Here is a 20,966-nt window from a genome sequence, read left to right on the forward strand (position 1 = left end):
AAATGGACATTGAACACTACTTCACTTTTTTAAAAAATAAGTATTATTTCTGTTTTTAAAACCATCTTAAAACCAGTTGCTTGGGGCAGATGGGGCTCACCAGCCATAGATGGCAGCTTACCAGGGAGAAGGAAAACTTATTTCAAACCTCCACTGCTTGGAGATACATTCACCCATAGGGAAGGTTTCAGAAGTAAACCCCAAGGAAGGATATGGAGCTGGAGTCCCTAAGGCAGTCCTACCCTGTTCAAAATAGACTGACAACTCTTGCTGGTAACCAAATGGTACCGTCTCTGCTGCTTATTTGCATTGATCAGCTGCGTAGAGAGCGGGAGCCCGCTGCACAGGCAATAGCTTGCTCTCCATTTGGATTGCCTGGCTTGCTAATTGACTTTAACAGCCTGGATGCAACATCTATGGTTGACAGACCAATGGAAGGCCTTAGAACTACAGGACAATTGCAATGACCAATTAACCTACTAACCAGTCTGTCTTTGGACTGTGGGAGGAAACCGGAGCATTCAGAGGAAACCCATGCACTCAAGGGAAGGACGTACAAATTTCTTACAGACAGCATCGGAACTGAATTCTGACGACCCAAGCTGTAGTAGCATCATGCTAACTGCTACATTACCGTGACACTCTTTGCCCTCATCAGGGCTTCTTGCTGTAAGAGTTTTAAATACTGCAGAGAGGGGGATAGAGACAGAGGAATAGGGGGAAATGTATGTTGGGAGTGGGGGAATGTTATGTTGGGAGAGGGGTGAAGGTAAAAATTAGAGGAAAAATAACAGAAGACTAAACCCACAGTACCGCAACTATTTTTCTTTTTAATATACATTTCCCTCTTTATTGATGCTGACCAGCAGTACAGCGTTAACAGAGCTTCAAGTACTGCATAATAACAGAGAGGGGTGTTGTGCAGGGGTAGGCAAGAGGGGAAAATGACCAGAAACTAAATCAACAAATTCACTTTGAACTGTTCTACATTCTATGTCCAGTTAAGACAACAACTCCTACAATAAGTTGAGCCACCAGTGCACAACACTCATCCAGGGATGCAGTAGTTAACACCAGTCCCCTTGAACACAGATACTTCCCCTGCTTTAGGCATGGTCCCCTTTCACGCACAGTGAGACCAACATATACCTCTGAAACTGACAACTGACATAGGGGTTAGGGTTAGTAAGTTATGGGCATGCTATTTTGGTGCTGAAGGCTACCCAAAGCACATCCTCGGGCTGTGCTGGTCATTGACACAAACGACACATTTCACTGTATGATGTTAATGTGACAAATAAAGCTAATATTAATCTCAATACTGGAACCAAACCATGAGCCCACATAGCTCAGACATTTGCATAGCAGACTTTTAATTTATATAAAGAAACTCTTCAAAGTGTCAGGTAGTGCTCACTAGTGCCATGGACAGAGGGTCCAAGACCCTGTCCAGCAACTAAAGCATAAAAAGCTGATATACCTTGCACATTACCATTAGGAATGCTACAGCACCTTCTTTGAGACAAGAAATTGAACCAAACTCCTTTGTCAAGTCAATACAAGATATTCCATCTCTTCCCATGTCAAGTCAATACAAAATATTCCATCTCTTCCCATGTCAATATTTAGAACACAAAACACAGCACAGTAGCGTAGCAGTTAGCATAACATTATTATAGTTTGGGGTGGTGTTCAGAGTTCATTTCCGCCACTGCCTTTAAGTTTGTACATTCCCTCCCATGTGCATGTGGGCTTTCTCCAGCTGCTTCAGTTTCCTCTCACAGTCGTCTGGTTAAGAGATTAATTAGTCATTGTAAATTGCCCTATGATTAGACTAGGGTTAAATAAGTGGGTCGCTGGCAGTGAAGCTCAGTGGGCCGGAAGGGCCTGTTCCATGTTGTATATCTAAATAAATAAATAAAAATTCGTTTGCATATTACTCCACTGACAATAGGACCTTATACATATTTTGGCTGTGATATATTACAACTGTGCTCAGCACTTCTCTTTTACCTATTCAGACACTGGCAACCCTACTGTTCAAAATCTACCTACACTTCCAGAATTAATTCATCCAACCAGATCTCCAGACAACAGCTTTTCTTCATTAAAACCCAAGTTTGAAACGTAAGTCTTAGCTGTTGGCATTTTCTTTGCAAGTTCTCTGTCAGCAAGACACAATAAAAGGAAACACTCCCTCAGTCGTCCTTACCTCAATATCTTGAAGACTGAAGTCGTTCTGATGCTTGAAGTTCGCTGTGCCTGCACTCAGTTCCATTAGCATTTTCGCAATCTCTGGTTTGATCGCAGCTGTCAGCCTGCTTGCTGCCTCCATGACATGTACCTGCACGTCTTTCAGTTGCATAGCAGCTTTGGAATAATGCGAACTCCGAAAAACGCTACTGAAGAGGTCAGTGAGGAGGGTGCTGGCTCGACAGAACACATTCAGTGCATCCAAGTATTTGGAGATGCCCTGCTGGATGTCGGCGACCTGGGTGGTGGGGGACACGGGGTTGGGGCAGTTGGCAGAGGTGGCAGGTGTCAGCGATGGCGCTGCCGCGGGGGATGTGAGCGGTGCACTCAGAGTCCTGCCCAGCTCAGGCATCGGGTACTGGTGCTGCTGCATCTTCTGCTTGGACCCGCCAAGCAGAAACCGACGCTTGTAGTCCATCTTATTTTCCTGTGCACTGCAACAATACATAAGTGACAGTGGAGCTTCTGCAGCCTCGCCCTTCACTGCGCAGAAGTCTGGTCAAGGTAGCTCTTTCCTTACTGTCAAACTTCCCAAACAACTTTGAACACAGAAGGTCCTGCCAACGAATAGAGTCTCAAGGGCATGATTTCAGCTCCAGAGTGCAAACAAAGGCAAACATTTCTACACATGCACAAAATCCCGGAAAGTCAGTTCAGAAGAACAAAAGGGTTTTTGTCCACTGCACTGGCCTCGTGTGCTTGGTGCAGCCCCGCTGCAGCCAGTTGTGTGAGGAACGGCAAATAAAGAAGGAATCCTTCAGAACCTGCCCAGGTGTGCTGTATCTGACCCGCACGTTCATCAGCTGCTGCTGCTACTCAGAGTTAGCCAGCAACACATGGAAAGAAGAGTCTAATAGTACTTCACAGTGTCCCAATAATTATGATAAAACCAACCAGAGTGTCCAATCCAAAGAATCAGTGCCATTTCATTCCAAAAGAAATGGGCTGGTAGGTAAAGGAGACTTAAACCCAGATGAAATGGGGATTTCCTAACCAGTTACTGCTACTGGGCTGTCCACTGCTATGAACGGAGTTGTGTGCAGTTGATGAGCGTTCTTGCTTGCTTCAATACATGGAAGCCGAAATAGTTCTACAAAGCAGCACTTAAAAAAAAATTCAAACTACAAAATGGACTAAGACACTGATCAACAGCGGAAGTTAAATTTAAAATATCAGCTATTCAGTGCTTGGATGATCACTCAACGCTGTCCACATTGCTTCTGTTCCGGATACGGTTCAAGCCCTTCAAAAGAATTTCTGACAGATCCAGTCGGTCAAACGTTGCTCACTTGGATGTGGACTTGCAGCCTCAACTCTGAAACAAACTACCGGGAGCCCTGTCTGCAACCTCTGCGGATCTGACAGCCTCCTCCTCTCCTTCAGATGTGTTAGCTTTTTATTCTTGTTGAGGTAGTGCGAGCTCGGCAGCGGAAACAAGTGGTGTGTCCAGATTGATTATGTACTCTGCGGCCAGCTGAAGCAGGAAAGCACTAACGTATTGCTAAGGCCTCTAGGTCATTTCCTGAAATAAAGAGAGAGAAATCAATCCAAACAATGCACGTGCTGCAAGAGAATTAGACTCTACCCCAAGCAGTCCTTTAGAACCTGGCATTTGCACAGGAGAGGCAGGAGGTGGCTGGAAATTATTTTCAAAGCATTTGAGAGGAGGAGGGAGAGAGAGTGGAAGGTGGGAGAAGGCTCATAGAACATACAGTCCATGAATTGTATCTCTGACAATATAGAATCAAATATACTTTGCTGGTTGAGTGTGGGAAGACAGAAGATGGCTGGAGGGTGTGGGAAGGTTGAGGGTAGACAGAAGGCCTTGGCTGTTTGGGAGGCCAGAAGGAGACATGTGTGCAGGAAGGTGGAGGGTCAGGCTTGCGTATGAGGGAGTGGGGGAGACTGGAGGGAGGCAGAGGGTGTGTACAGGTGGCATGGGGAATAGTGGAGGGAGTGAGGAGAACAGCATGAAGGAAGGGGCTGGGAGAGGAGTGGGTTGGAAGAATCGCTTCGATTCTCACTCTGAAGTGGATTGGTCATTTTGTTGACATTCTGACGTAGTACAATTGATCTCAGAATAGTTGCAGATCAAGAAGAAAATCGTGGTCTCCTGTCCCTCCACCTAGAAATGTACCAGAAGGGCGATCCAGATCATCCCACTCCCACATTCTTCTTCTAGCTCCTCCAAATCTCACTTTTCATGAACTTATCCAGCAACATCGTGAATGTAGAGTCCACCTTCCCCACATTTCCTGGCAACACACTTCAGACCTTTAGTATTCCATGTGTGGAAAAACCTGCCCTCATGACACCTTTCATCCTCTAGTAAACGCCTCCTGACCCTTTATCCCTCTATCGGGAAGAGCGGTTTCTCTGTTTCTGCCATCCAGACCTTTTATGATTTAAAATTCCTCTATTAGATCGTCTCGTGACCTCTTTTCACGGAGAACAATCCCAGCTTCTACAGTCCAGACACAGAATTAAACTCTCTAGCATATACTGCCCGTCATTCCTTCTACCAAAGTGCAATGCTTCACATTTCCTAGTGCTAAATTTCACCTGCCATCTACTTCCCCATTCCATCATTACGTCACATCTCTCACCATCATCACAGCTCCAATTTTGTATCACCAGCAAATCTGGAAGTTGTGTCCTGTATTCTCAAGTCAATAACATGAAAAACATCTCTCCTTTACCAACTGCTGGGGAACTCCTCCAAATGTTTCCCAAATTTTCATTACTACTGCTTCTCATTAGAATATGCAACAGTACAGGGTCTTCAGCCCACAATGTTCTTCCGACCTTTTAACCTACTCCAAAATCATTCTAACCCAGTTCTCCTACATAGCCCTCCATTTATTTTATCATCCATGAGTTTATCCAAGAGTTTCTTAAACATGCCTTCTCTGTCTGCCTCCATGGTATTCTATCCATGCTATTTCGGACCCATTTATTCTAAGACCTTAAATCCTGATGAACCCATCATGTGACTAATCATCAAATGCACTTTGCATGTCACAATGACATTTCCCTCGCCCACTGCCTGTAACTTCATCAAAAACTATACTGCTACAGATGAATTCTAACTAGTTGCTTTACTGTCTGGTATGGAGGAACCACAGCATAGGATCAGAAAAAGCTGCAAAAAGCTACAGAGCTGCAAAGCCACAAACTCAGCTAGCTCCATCACAGGCACTGGGCTCCCCAACACTGAGAACATCTTCAAAAGGCAATGCTGTAAAGAGGCAGCATCTATCATTAAGGACCCCCATCACCCAGGTCATGACCTCTTCTCACTGCTACCATCAAGGTGGTGGCACAGGAGCCTGAAGACACATTTCAAGGACAGTTTCTCCCTGTCCACCCTCAGATTTTCTGAAGGACCGTGAACTCTACCTCACGATTCAATTTCTTTCTTTTGCACTACTAATTTTTAAATAATATACTGATTGTAATTTGTATTTTTTGTTATGTATTGCAATGTACTGCTGCCACAAAATAACAAGTTTCACAACATATGATATTAAACCTGATTCTGATTATGAGAGCACTGAGAGTTTTGTTTACCCTGGAGTTGTGGCTGAGGTTCTCACAAAATTAGGAGCAATGAGGGGCAAGAGAGTAAAAATCTTTTTCCCACGTCCCTAGACCAGCTGCATAAGAAGAGTTGAGCATGGGGCTAGCAACCCCATCCCACAAAACCCCAGAGCTACAAAAATACTAACAGAAGCTCCAAAGACCTCAGCCCTGGGGGAGGAAAGATCTTTACTTCAAAGACATACGAGATTATTGTGGTGAAAGTAGAAGCCACAGGGCCGATCATCCTTCATTCAATCCAAGCCAGAGGACTCTGGCAAGCTGCTGTCAGCAATTGCCCCAGAAGTGGTGATGGGCTTGAACAGAAAAAGTTGGGGTGTCAAAAGCATGATACCATAGGTTTAAGGTGAGGAATAGAAGGTTTAGAGAGGATCTGAAAGGGGTATTTTTTCATACAATCTGGAACACACTGAGGAGGTGGTGGAGGCAGAGACTCTCATAATATTGAAGCACATAGACCACACTTGAATCACCAAGACATAGAAGGTGACAGACAAAATATGGGTAAATACGCTTAGTATAGAAGGATACAGGTACAACAGTCACCATGAATGTTATAGGGGCGAAGGGCCTGTTTCTACCCTGCATGACTCTATGACACTTCTAAGTAGCTAATGCATTCCTTAGTAAATGGACATCAATCAGAACACCAGACTCTGGATTTTTAGTGTACCAAACCCAACAGCACATAAAACAACTATGAAGGAATTCATAAACATGAGTAGGTCTGCAGATGCTGGAAATCCAAAGCAACACACAGAATGCTGGAGGAACACAGCAGGTCATGCAGCATCTATGGAAATGAATAAATAGTTGATGTTTTGGGCCAATACCCTTCTTCAGGACTCACTCCTGAATTTGCAAAGATGCTGACTGAACCGAGTTCCTCCAGCAATTTGGGTGTGAACAAATTCCATTCCACTCTCTCCCCTCTGTCAATACCATTCAAGACCCAGACTTTGAAAGCTTCACCCTCAGCCTCAGTACCAGGCCAGTGTAGACAACAGATTTTTTTTTAAATAGCCTGATTGAAAGGTGTTGACTTTCAGAGCAACCGTAGTGTCCTTGCAAATGAAAAGATAATGTGCAGGTATAATCTAGCAATTCTAAAAGCAAGCTGTATACTGGCCATTACTGCAAGAGGATCCGTGCACAACAATAAAAACATTTTGCTCCAAGTTGATAGGACTCTGACAAGACCATGTCTGGAGAAACTGTGTGCCAATCTAGTTTCTGTACACAAGGATATACAGTTGATTCCAATTAATGGGACACAGCAGGATCAGTTCATTTTGGCCCAATTAAGTGGCTATCCCAATTTGCTGAAGTTTCATGGAAATAGTTAAAAAATGTATATAAAAAAACAAACTGCCATTTAGCTAAGAAACAAATTATGTATTTAAATGAAACACAAAACAAATTAGAACACTGCACTACAGTACTATAAAACGGTATTAATTCCTAATAGTTATCAAGAGGAAATCAGTGTTGCTGCCGCATTCTTTTGATTGACTATAAATGAACAAAATCACACAGCCATCTAGTGTAGATAATGACTATCTTCATACAATAAAATTGGATGATTGCATCTTCAAAAATATAACTTCCATTGTAACATTCAAAATGATTGTTGATACCTTCAAATTCTTCGCAGTCCCTAACTTACTGAAGTAGTGAAATGGTTTCATTTCCAAGCCTGATGCTCATAACTGCAGTTAGCAAAACATTTCTGCATTCTCTTACTGCTTATTTCTTGCCAACTATCAGTGACAGAAATCACTGCTTTTTGAACACATTCGTTCGGACAGAGATGCAGCTCTCTCCGGTAAGGTTTGCGGTGGTGGCTTGTGTGTTTACATCAACACAGAATGGTTTAAGAACTCTGTGCTGGTTTCCAGACACTGCTCATCGCTAGTGGAATTTGTGGCTGTTAGATGCAGAACATTTTATTTGCCACGGGAATTCACCTCTGTCCTTATATTCAGTGTCTACATTCCCTCCAGTGCTAATGCAAAGGAGGTGCTCTGTGAACTGTACAGGACTATTAGCAAACTGCAGAATGCACACCTTGATGGTCTGTTAATTGTCGCCAGTGATTTTAACCACGCGAACCTTAAATCAGAGCTCCCCAAATTCCAACAGTATGTGGACTTTGCAACGAGGGGGGAGAACGTGTTGGACCTGGTTTACACAAACATCCCCAACGTGTACTGGGCAGAGCCCCGCCCCCACCTCGGATACCGCTCGTCAGGCACTCCAGACCAGTTCAGAAGCGGGTGAAAACATGGCCAGCAGGAGCCATCTCTGCTCTTCAAGACTGTTTTGAGAACACTGACTGGCACATGTTCAGGGAGGCTGCAACCGATGGTGACTCTACCAACTTAGAGGACAATCAGTGACCAGCTACATCAGCAAGTGCATTGATGATGTTACTCTGTCCAAGACCATCGCTATACACGCTAACCAGAAGCCATGGATGACCACGGAGGTGAGTGCGCTGCTGAGGACCCGTGACTCCATCTTCAGAGCAGACGACAAGGCAGCCCTAACAACAGCAAGGGCCAAACTGTACTGAGCCATCAGAGGGGCAAAGTGTGCACACGCCCAGTGAATCCACAGCCACTTCCAGGACAGCGGCGACATGTGGCTCATGTGGAAGGGCATCCAGGACATCACCAATTACAGGACAACATCACCTGTCTGTGCAGGTGATGCCTCCCTCCCAGATGCACTGAATAACTTCTACGCCTGGTTTGAGGCGGAAAATGACATGGCGGTGAGTAAGTCCACCCCTCCTACAAACAACCAGGTGCTGTGTCTCACCGTGGCCGATATGAGAAGAACCCTGTGCAGGGTCAACCCACGGAAGGCTGCTGGAGCAGACAACATTCCTGGAAGATGTGCAGACCAGCTAGCAGATGTTCTCACTGACATCTTCAACATCTCCCCGAGCAGCGCCACCATTCCAACATGCTTCAAAGCAGCCACCATCGTCCCCGTGCCGAAGAAGTCTTCAGTGACCTGCCTAAATGACTACCGTCCCGTTGCACTTACATCCATCATCATGAAGTGTTTCGAGAAGCTCATCATGAGGCATATCAAGACCCTGCTGCCCCCCTCACTGGACCCCCTGCAGTTTGTGTACCATCCCAACCGCTCAACAGATGACGCCATTACCACCACCCTCCACCTGGCCCTAACCCACCTGGACAAAAAAGACACATACATTTGGACGCTGTTCATAGACTTCAGTTCAGCATTCAACACAATCATCCCTCAAAAACTGATTGGAAAACTGAGCCTACTGGGCCCGAACACCTCCCTCTGCAACTGGATCCTAGACTCCCTGACTGGGAGACCTCAGTCAGTCCAGATCGGGAGCAGCATCTCCAACACCATCACACTGAGCACAGGGGCTCCCCAGGGTTGTGTGCTCAGTCCACTGCTGTTCACTCCGCTGACCCATGACTGTGCTGCAACACACAGCTTGAACCATACCATCAAGTTCGCCAATGACATGACCACGGTGGGTCTCATCAGCAACAATGATGAGTCAGCTTACAGAGAGGAGGTGCAGTGGCTAATGGACTGGTGCAGAGCCAACAACCTGTCTCTTAACATGAACAAAACAAAAGAGATGGTTGTTAACTTCAGGAGGGCACGGAACGATCACTCCCCGCTGAACATCGACGGCTCCTCGGTAAAGATCGCAAACACCACCAAATTTCTTGTTGTTCACCTGGTCCCTCAACACCAGCTCCATAGCAAAGGAAGCCCAGCAGCGTCTCTACTTTGTGCGAAGGCTGAGGAAAGTCCATCTCCCACCCCCCATCCTCATCACATTCTACAGGGGTTGTATTGAGAGCATCCTGAGCAGCTGTATCACTGCCTGGTTCGGAAATTGCACCATCTCAGATCGCAAGACCCTGCAGCGGATAGTGAGGTCAGCTGAGAAGATCATCGGGGTCTCTCTTCCCGCCATCACGGACATTTACACTAAACGTTGAATCCACAAAGGAAACAGCATTATGAAGGACCCCATGTACCCCTCATACAATCTCTTCTGCCGTCTGGGAAAAGGCTCCGAAGTATTCCGGCTCTCACAAACAGACTATGTAACAGTTTCTTCCCCCAAGCTATCAGACTCCCCAATACCCGAAGCCTGGACTGACACCTTGCCCTACTGTCCTGTTTATTATTTATTGTAATGCCTGCACTGTTTTTGTGCACTTTATGCAGTCCAGTGTAGGTCTGTAGTCTAGTGTAGCTTTCTGTGTTGTTTTTTTTTATTACGTAGTTCAGTCTAGTTTTTTGTACTGTGTCATGTAACACCATGGTCCTGAAAAACGTTGACTCATTTTTACTATGCACTGTACCAGCAGTTATGGTCGAAATGACAATAAAAGTGACTTGACTTGACTTGACTACTGTTGAGAACGAGTTGCAAGCCTATCCAGCTATGCCATAAATATATTTAATGTGGTAGCCTCTACTGCTTCCTTGGGCAAAGAATTCAACAAATTTACTACTCTCTACAAAAAGTATTTCCTCCTCATCTCCATCCTAAATTGGCACCCTAAATCTTGAAGCTGTGTCCCTTAGTTCAAGTCTCACTTACCTGCAATTCAATAGATTTCACAGGCTGCGGAGATCAGGGTTTGATGCAAGAATAGATGCCGCGGGAATGGGATCAAGTCAGAAGAGAGGTTATATTATTTTATCTCAAGTCCCACTGCTCTAGATTCAGCTAACGTCTGAGTATGTCTGTGTGTTGTTATGGGGAGAGATGCAGGGTATGGGATAACACACAAAATACTGAAGGCCAGCAGGCCAGCTAGCATCTATGGAAAAGAGTACAGTCAACATTTTGGGCTGCGACCCTTCATCAGGACTGAAAAAAAGAGATGAATCACTGTTAGAGGGTGGGGGAGGGGAGGGGAGGAAGAAATACAAGGTGACAGGTGAAAACAGGAGAGGTGAAGTAAAGAGCTGAGAATGTGATTGGTGAAAGAGATACAGGGCTGGAGAAAGGGGAATCTAATGGGAAGCCTATAGAAGAAAGAAAAGGGGGAGAAGCACCAGAGATAGGTGAAGGGCAGGTAGGGAGATCAGGTGAAAGGGAAAGGCAAAGGGAGGGCATTACAGGAAGTTGGAGGAATTGATGTCCATGCCATCATGTTGGAGGCTACCAAGGTAGAATATAAGGTGTTATTCCTCCAACCTGAATATGGCCTCATCATGATAGTAGAGGCGGCCATGGATTGACATGTCGGAATGGGAATGGGAAGTGGGATTTAAATGGGTAGTCACTGGGAGACTCCACTTTTACTGGCGGACGGAGTGTAGGTGCTTAATGCAGCAGTCTCCCAATCTATGTTGGGTCTCACCAATATACAGGAGGCCACACCAGGAGCACCAGATACAGCAGATGACCCCAACAGACTCATGGGTAAAGTGTTGCCTCATCTGGAAGAAGTGTTTGGGACCCTGAATGGTAGTGAGGGAGGGGGTGCAGGGACAGGTATAGCATTTGTTCCACCTGCAAGGATAAGCGCCAGGAGGGAGATCAGTGGGGAAGGACGAATGGACAAGGCAGTCATACAGGGAGTGATCCCTGTGGAAAGCAGATAATTGGTGGGGGAGGAAGATGTGCTTGGTAGTGGGATCCCACTGGAGTTGGTGGAAGTTGTGGAGAATTATGTGCTAGATGTGGAGGCTGGTGGAGTGGTAGGTGAGGACAAGAGGATCCTTATCCCTGGTAGGGCAGCGGGAGAATGGGGTGTGAGCAGAAGGGCACAATATGGAAGGGATGCAGTTGAGGACAGCATTGATGGTTGAGGAAGGGAAGACCCTTTCTTTGAAGGAGTAGGACATCTTTGTTTTGGAATAAAAAGCCTAATCCAGAGATGGAAGAATTGAGAGATCAGGATAGCATTATTACAAGTAACAGGGTGGGAAGTAGTATAGTCCAGGTAGCTGTGAGAGTCAGTGGTTTAATTTTAGACATCAGTGGATAAATTGTCTCCAGAGATAGTGAGAAAGGGGAGGGATGTATCAGAAATGGACCAGGTAAATTTGAGGGCAGGTTGGAAGTTGGAGTCAAAGCTATAGAGTCAATGAACTCCCCATGGGTGCAGGAAGCAGCACCAAGGTAGTTGTCGATGTAGCATAGGAAAAGTTGGAGAGAGACACCAGTGTAATTGTCTCCCCACCCTTCCCCATTCCCTTTCCCTTCTCACTTTATCTCCTTACCTGTCCATCACCTCCCTCTTCCCTGGCTTTCTATCCTCTCCTATTAGGTTCCCCCCTTCACCAGCCTGGGTCTCTTTCACCAATCAACTTCCCAGCTCTTTACTTCACCCCTCCCCCTCCCAGTTTTACTTATCACACTGTGCTTCTTTCTCCCATACCCATCTTCTAATCTGGCTCATTACTTTTTTTCCCAGTCCTGATGAAGGGCCTCAACCCGAAGCGTCGACTGTTTACTCTTTTCCATAGATGCTGCCTGGCTTGTTGAGTTCTTCCGGGATTGTGTGTGTGGTTACTTGGATTTCCAGCATCTGCAAATTTTCTCTTGTTTGTCAGGGAATGGGGTGTTCCTTCAGAAGGGAAATCAAGGATCATATAGTACTGAAACAGGCCACTTAGCCTATCTAGTTCATGCCAAGCTGTTATTCTGCCCAGCCTATCAAACTGCACTCGGAGCATAACCCCTCCCAACCATCTATCTATCCAAACTTCTCTTAAATGTTGCAATGTAACCCGTATCCACCACCTTCAATGTGTCTGTAGAGAACAAGCTCATGTTGAGACCACAATCTCATCAGCATAGATCTAATAGATTTCTTACATAGAACAAACAGCTGTCGAGCACAGTATAGGGCATATGGCCCATGATATTGTGTCGACCTTTTCACTAACTCCAAGATCACCCCTTCTCTTCCCCCATGGCCCTCCATTTCTCTGTCATCCAAGCGCCTTATCTAAGATTCTCTTCAACTGATGCCCTCTTTTCATAATTATTTCCACTACAACTTACAAACCCTAACCCATACAGCTTTGGAATGTGGGAGGAAACCTACGCAATCATGGGGAGAATGTACAAACTCCTTACAGACAGCAGTGCGACATATTGGTATGTCCAGAGCCACATACCAGCCAATCTGAGAAAGAATGATAAAGCTTCATCCCCAAATGGCACAATGAATCAAAGAGGTTTATGATGATAATTTTTGGGTTCAGTTAGTGAGTGAAGCTTGAAAGTAAAAAGTCAAATTCAAATCAATGAGTCTCAGTGTAATACCACATGGAAATAAGCCCTTCGGCCCAACTGGTGAACACTACCACTGCATCTCCCTGCTAGTTCCAATTGGCTGTGCTTGATCCATAACCATCCAAGCCCCTCTCCTCCATGCACCTATCCATATGCCTGTTAAATGTTGCAATTGAGCACTTTCTCTGGCAGCTCATTCCAGGCACTCACCAACTACCCCCTCCCCCCCCAACGTGTGAAGAAGTTACCTCTCCGGTCTCCATTAAATCTCTCCCCTCTTATCTTGTATCTGTGCCCCAACCCTGGGGAAAAGACATATCCACATCAATTATAAGTTTATAAGCTTCTATGAGGTCACTCCTCATTGGCCTGCACTCCAAGGAATAAAAATACAACCTGTCCAGGAAGTATCCTCATGAATCTCTTCTGCACCCTCTCCAACTTGCTAATTTCTTTCCTTTAACAAGGTGACCAAAACTGTACATAATACTCTAAGCCCAGGATTTGAAAGACCTGTAGAGAGTTGCAAACTCAGCCAGCTTCACCATGGGCTCCTGCCATCGAGCACACCTTCTCAAAAGGCAATACCTCAAAAACACGGCACCCAACATTAAGGATCCTCACCATCTGGGACATGCCCTCTTCTCATTACTGCCATCAGAGTGGAGGTACAGGAGCATGAAGGCATACTCTCAGTGTTTTAGGAAAGCTTCTTCCCCCTCGCCATCAGATTTCTGAATGGACAACACTCTCTCTTTCTGGCATAAATAAACTTCTGTATAATTTCTATTATTTTACTGTGATTCAGAGTCAATTTTACATATTGCACTGTACTGCCACTACAAAACACATTGCACAACCTATACCAGCATTAATGAACCTGATTCTGATTCTAAGTGCAGCCTCACTAACAACTTACACAACTGCAACAAAATACCCCATCTTCTAAGTCTAACGCTTTGACTAATGAAGACAAACATGTTAAATGCTATCTTCATCACCTTATCTAATCACCTTCTGTGATCTGTGCACTAGTATACCCAAATGCCTCTGTTCCACAACACTCATCAATGCCCTGCCATTCACTGTACAAACTACCCTGGACTGAATGTGCCCAATTATTCACTTTAAAAACATAGAAACACAGAAAAACTACAGCACAATACAGGCTCTTCAGCCCACAATGCTGTGCTGAACATGTACTTACTTCAGAAATAACCTAGGGTTGTCCATAGCCCTCTATTTTTCTAAGCTCCATGTACCTACCCAGGAGTCTCTTAAAAGACTCTACTGCATCCGCCTCCACCACCTTTGCCAGCTGTGTCAGCCTGCTCACTACGTTTTTAATAGAGCACCACAGTAGAGCAGCGGTTAGCATGACATGATTACCACTCAAGGTGTCAGAGTTCAGAGTTAAATTCCGCCATCATCTGTAAGAAGTCTGTACGTTCTCTTGTGAACTACGTGGGTTTCCTCTGGGTGCTTCAGTTTCCTCCCATATTCTAAAGATGTACCAGTTACTAGCTTAATTGGTCATTGTAAACTATCCTGTGATAGGCTAGGGTTAAATAGGTGGGTTGCTAGGCAGTGCAGATAGTTGGGGTGTAAGGGCCTGTTCCACATTGCCTCTCTAAATAAAAAAGTAATCTTTTAAAAAAGCCAAATATCAGCTCCATTTATTTGCAGACCATCAGACATATTTCAAATGAGTCTGCATTTAAACTTAGTCAGATATAATCAAAATGTATTTTCAGTGACTTTTCCCTCCTCACGTCACTGCCTCCAGTCCAACAACATCTCAACTCTAGACAAGAGATTCTGCAGATGTTGGAAATCCAGAGCAACACACACAAAATGCTGGAAGAAATCAGCAGGCCAGGCAGCACCTATGGAAATGAATAAAGAGTCGACGTTTTGGCCAAGACCCTTCATCAGAACTCGAAAGGGGAAGGAGCCAGAATGAGGTGGTGGGGGTGGGGGGAGGAAAGGGTTCAAGCTGGCAAGGTGACAGGTGAGACCAGGTGAGGGGTGTGTTAGGAGAATGAATAGAAGTGAAGCCAGGTCAATTCTAGAATTCCTTTCCTTACTTTCCAAATTCTCCATGGCCTTTATCTCTCCTTTCCCTCTGACTCCTGCTGCAACGAGACCAAACATCTAAAACTCTGGCAGTCATCCCATTCCAGCCTCTTGTCCCATCCTGCCACAGGTAGGCAATCTTTCAGCCATCCAGGACCTCCCCAATACTCTCCGCCTTTACTCTCCTCCCTAAAGATGCTCCTTCAAACTTACGTTTTGACCAAGCATGTATTTCATGTGGGCCGGTGCTAAGCTTTGTTTTGAAACACTCCTGGGAAATATCTTGAGACATTATGCACTGAAAAGGTGCTGTTTAAAGACAAATTGTTGTTAGAGTCCTAGAGTCCAGAAACACACCTTTCAGTCAACATACCTTAGCTGACCCATATGCCCACCGAATCTAGTTTCATTACCATCTAAACTTTCACAACCATGTATCTTTCCTATGATCTTTCAAATGTTGTTAACACACCTGACTCAACCACTTCCTCTGGCAGCTCATTCCATGTTCTGACCACACTGGGTGAAAATGTTGCCCTTCAAGTTCCTATTAAATCTCTCCCCTCATAAACTCATGTCCTAAGTATTATTTACTTACTTTATATATAAAGTTATTGGACATTTTGACTTCTTTTACATATTGGTTATTTATCAGTCTGAGTAACTTTTCACTGATTCTATTATATTTGTTTCTTATACTGTGAATGCCTGCAAGAAAGTGAATCTCAATGTATCAAAGGCTCTAAGTCTCAAAGGTTCATTTATTTTCAAAATATGTAACCGTATACAACTCAGAGATTCATTTTCGTTCAGAGAGAAACATCAAACCCACTCCCCACACAAAAAGAGCGGCATCCCAATCATCAGTCCCTGAGTCCTCCTCCCTCCACACAAAACGGAAGAACATCAACCCCCAAACACTCTCTTGTTGCAAAACAGAATGGAAAGAAATGGGTGAAAAACTCAGAATATAAAAACTATAAGTCTGAGAAAGTCCACAGTCCATAAACACTAAAGTCTAATCCATAATGCGTAACATTTTCTTTCATCAACAAAGAGGGACACCACACGAGCACAGAGGCCTCCCCTCCTGCTACAACAAGCTACACAGTGATAGGCCTTCTCAGCAGCTGTCAAAAGGAAGGTAATCGGCACTGAACTCTCACTCACCTTCCGCATTTGCAATCTTCCTCGACTCTTTTAGATAACAGCCTCCACCTCCTTCACCATTTCCTATCCCCTTTTCCCTCCCTCACCTTATCTCCTTGCCCACCTATCACATCTCTCTGGCGCTCCTCCCCTCTTTTTCATTCTTCCAAGGCCTTCTGCCTCTTTTACCAATCAACTTCCCAGCTCTCTACTTCATCCCACCCCCACCTAGGTTTCACCTATCACCTGGTGCTTCTCTCGCTCCCCCCACCCCCAACCTTTTAAATCTACTCCTCAGCTTTTTTTCTCCAGTCCTGCTGATGGGTCTTGGCCCAAAACATCAACTGTATTTTTTCCCCGTAGATGCAGCCTGGCGTGCTGAGCTCCTCCAGCATATCTTGTATGGTAGTCCACACTTTTGTTCCTTTTACCAAAACGTATTACCACATTTCCCAACACTGCGTTCCATCTGACACTTTTGTGCCCATCCTTCCAACTTGTCCAAGTCCTGCTACAATCATGTTGTTTCCTCAGCACTACCTAACCCTCCACTTATCTTCATATTATCCACAAACTTTGCCGCAAAGTCATCAATTCCACTATCTAAATCATTGACAAACAATGGGAAAAGCAATACTGACCCCTGAGGAACACATAGTCACTGGCAACTAACCAGAAAAGGCCCCTTTTATTCCTACTCACTGCTTCCTGCCTGTCAGTATCTTTCCTGTAACGCCATAGGATTTTATCTTGTTAAGAGGCCTCATGTGTGGCACCTTATCAAACGCTCTCCTTGGACCACCCTGCTTGTCACTTCCTCGAAGAACTAACAGATTTGTTATGGAAGATTTCCCTTTACAGAAACCATGCTGACGTTGACTTATTTTATCATTAATCTCCAAGTACCTCGAAACCTCATCCTTAATAATAGACACCAACACTTCCCCAACCACTGAGATTAGGCTAACTGGCCTATAATTTCCTTTCTTTTGCCTTCCTCCTTTCTCAAAGAGTGGAGTGACATTTGCAATTTTCCAATCATCTGGAACCATGCCAGAATCAAGGACTAATGCATCCATTACCTCTTCAGCAACCTCTCTCAGGATTCTGGGATGGAGTCCGTCTGGTCCTGGTGACTTATCCACCTTAAGACCTTTGAGTGTGCCTACCACTTTTTCCTCTATAATAGCAATGATACTCACTCTGGCTCAATGACACTCACGGACCTTTGGCACACGCCAGTGTCTTTCCCAGTAAAGACAAATACAAAGTACCCATTAAGTTCATCTGCCATTTCTTTGTCCTCCATTACCACTTCACCAGCATCTTTTTCCCTTGGTCCAATATCAACTCTCTACTCCTTTTTACTCTTTATATAACTGAAAAGAATTTTTGTATCCTGCTTTATATTATTGGCTAATCTACCCTCATCTTTTCCCTTCTTGTGGCTTTTTTTGTTGGAGTTTAAAAGCTTCCCAATTATCCAACTTCCCACTCACTTTTACTACCTTATATGCCATTTCCTTGGCTTTTATGTAGTTTTAACTTCCTTTGTTGGCCACAGTTCTCTACCTCTACCATTTGAGAACTTCCTTTGTGGGACACAGCTATCTTGCGTCTTGTGAGCTATTCCCAGAAACTTCAGCCATCTCAGCTCTGCTGTCATCCCCACCAGTATTCTCCTCCAATCCACCTGGGCAAGCTCCTGTCTCATGCTTCTGTACAGTAATTCCCAATGGCAAGAATTAAACCTGGTCACCTGCACTGTAAAACTTTATGATAACCACTACGCTACCATGCCACACGGGGAACGGACTATTATTCTACAGGCCATGACACTCAGGGACTTGGGCTATATTATTATTTTTATCCTTTTTGTATCTGTATCATAATTATATAGATCTACGTGCTCTGGTACTGTGTTTTGCCCTGGAAGAACAGTGTTTTATTTGTATGGCTGTACTGTTGAATGTTTGATTTTTTGTTGCCATTTACACGATTTGTTTTTTTGCATGTGAAGGGGTTTGATGTTTTTCTGTGAACAGGTTCAATGTTTTTCTGTTTCATGGCTGTCAGTGGAGAATATGAATCTCAGAGTTTTATACTGCCTACATACTTTGACAATAAAGGTACTTTGAATCCTTTGACAATTAAACTTTGACCTACACTAATCCCATTTACCAGCATTTGGTTCATGGTTGTCTCTGCCTTGATGATTCACTGCTTGTCTAGATGCTTCCTAAACGTTGAGAACCTCTGGGCCATTGTCTCTAAAAATTAAAGATTCTTTTTTAAATGATGAGCTTTATCAGTCACATGTACATTGAAACATACAGCAAAATGTGTTATTTGCATCAGCAACCACAGTATGAGGATGTGCTGGGCACCTCACAAATGTCAGCACATTTCCAGTGCCAACATAGCATGTCTACAACTTACTAACCCTATCCTGTACTCTGGAATGTGGAAGCACCCAGAAGAAATCCACATGGTCACAGGGAGAACATATAATCTCTTTACAGACACTGATGGGAACTGAACCCCAATTGCTTGTGTAGTAAAGTGTTACCCTAGCTACTACTCCACCATGCTCCCTTCTTGGACAGTTTTTCCAGTTTCTAATCACTTGGGTAAACAAATTCTTCCTCCAATCATCTGTGCACCTTTTGCTCCTCACCTAAACCTATGACCTCAAGGTAGATGTTAGCTGCTCTGCCCATAACCCTGTGGGTGCAAGAAACTGCAGAGTGTTGTGTACACAGCTTGCTTCTCCCTCCTCCCATCAAAAAGAAGCCAAAAGCCTGAAAGCCAAGCTCCCGATGGTGGCAAGTGAAGGTTAGATCTACCAACCGTAGATCTTTTACACTTGCCTGAGGGAAAACCAGGATCTTGGCAAACAAGGATCTCAACCAAGCCACAGCATCTCTGAAAATATTTCCAGCACTTTGAGCCGTGTCACCAGCAATCCACCGATTTAATCCTAGCCAAATCACGGGACAATTTAGAATGACCAATTAACCTAACAACTGATACATCTTTCGACTGCAGGAGGAAAACTACACACTCACGGGAAGGACATACAGACTACTTACAGATGACTTGAACTGCAAACCCTGATGCCCCAAGCTATAATAGAGTAGCGCTAACCACAAAATGAAACCTGGAATAGAACTTTTTAATATTTTAAGCAAAAGCTCTTGATAGCTCTTACAGACTCAACAAACCCTGCATGTAACAGTAGATTTTATTCTAACAGCACTACAAGTCAGCAAAGTCAGCCGGTGGGAAGTACAGTAGTGGAGTGGTTACCGCAACCCCTCACAGCTTCAGCGATTGGGACTCAATTCCCGCTGCATGACCGCGTGGATTTCCTCTGGGTGCTCCGGCTTCCTCCTGCATTCTAAAAACAAACATAGGCGCAGATGTGTAGTGACAATTGTGGGCCGACCCCAGCACATCCTTGAACTGCGTTGGTCAATGACACAGATTAGGCTTTTCACACAGTGCTTCGATGTTTCAAGTAAAGTTAACCTTTAATCTCTAGAAAATCTTGTACCCTTATAGTACCTTGACTCAGTTAATTACAGACTACTTCTACATGGCAGTGAAGTGCTTTGGGATGTCCCAATGCTGTGAAAAGACCCAGAGCAGTACAAGTGTAGTCACTGTCATATTATTGGTAATGTGGCAGCTAATTTGCACACAGTGCAAACCTAGAAATAGCAACATGATCATAAAATTCAGCCAAGTTATTTCAGATTTGTACATTCGTTTCCAAGGTCACATTTTATCATGTTGCACTTGAACCTTATTGTAGCAATTTTCTTCAAACATCACTCACTCTAAAACAATTTGAAAGGAATTCCAGTCTTTTCTCCAGGGCTGTCATCATTATGTGTCATGTCGATAAGACGTGAGCGATCACAGTCTGCGTGACCATGATCAATCTTGGCAAGTTTTTCTACAGAAGTGGTTTGCCATTGCCTTCTTCTGAGCTGTGTCTTTACAAGATGAATGACCCCAGCCATTATCAATACTCTTTAGAGATTGTCTGCCTGGTGTCAGTGGCCACATAGCCAGGACTTGTGATGTGTACCAGCTGCTCCACTCTCCACTGGCTTCACGGGGGGGTGGGGGGGAAGAGGGATAAGCAAGTGCTACACCTTGCCCAAAGGTGATCAACAAGCTAGTGGAGGGAAGGAATGCCTTACACCTCCTTTGGTAGAGATGTATCTCCATCCCACCACCCTTCTCCAGGGTAGGGAAAACCAAAACTTAGGGGCATAGACTTAGGGGGAAAAGGAGATTTAAAAGGAATCTAAGGGGCAAATTTTTAGCTCAGAGGGTGGTGAGGATATGAAATTAGCCGCCAGAGGAAGGAGTTGAGGCTGGTACAAGAGCATAATTTAAGAAGCACTTGGACAGATAGCATGGTGTAGTGACATTTAGAGGGATATGGGCCAAAAGCAGGAAATTGGGATAGCTGTGTTGACATAGCCTGGTTGGGCCGAAGGGCCTGTTTTTATATTACAGTGCTCTATGACTATGATATATTTAGGGTTCCTAAAGCACAAGAAATTCAATCGATGCAGTTTTAAGACCCATTCAACTTACA

General features: G+C 44.5%; 1 protein-coding gene and 1 long non-coding RNA gene across 6 annotated transcripts in view; one reads left to right on the forward strand and one right to left on the reverse strand.

The window, feature by feature from the left end:
• Positions 1-20,966, reverse strand: part of LOC132407065 (granule associated Rac and RHOG effector protein 1-like) — a 244,548-nt gene that overhangs the window by 113,442 nt on the left and 110,140 nt on the right. For 3 of the 5 annotated variants that reach the window (XM_059993321.1, XM_059993320.1, XM_059993322.1), the window contains one exon: positions 2,213-3,775. The exons of 1 other annotated variant lie outside the window; for it this stretch is intronic. In XM_059993321.1, coding sequence (XP_059849304.1) covers positions 2,213-2,701 — 489 coding nt within the window. In that variant the 5' untranslated portion in view covers positions 2,702-3,775. Of the gene's footprint in view, positions 1-2,212; positions 3,776-19,660; positions 19,682-20,966 lie in introns of those variants that run through there. One more of the 5 variants, XM_059993323.1, reaches the window with a different exon arrangement.
• Positions 1-20,966, forward strand: part of LOC132407066 (uncharacterized) — a 68,423-nt gene that overhangs the window by 9,422 nt on the left and 38,035 nt on the right. The gene's annotated exons all lie outside the window — the stretch shown is intronic.

This window comes from Hypanus sabinus, chromosome 17, assembly GCF_030144855.1.
Source record: "Hypanus sabinus isolate sHypSab1 chromosome 17, sHypSab1.hap1, whole genome shotgun sequence".
Classification (NCBI taxonomy): domain Eukaryota; kingdom Metazoa; phylum Chordata; class Chondrichthyes; order Myliobatiformes; family Dasyatidae; genus Hypanus; species Hypanus sabinus.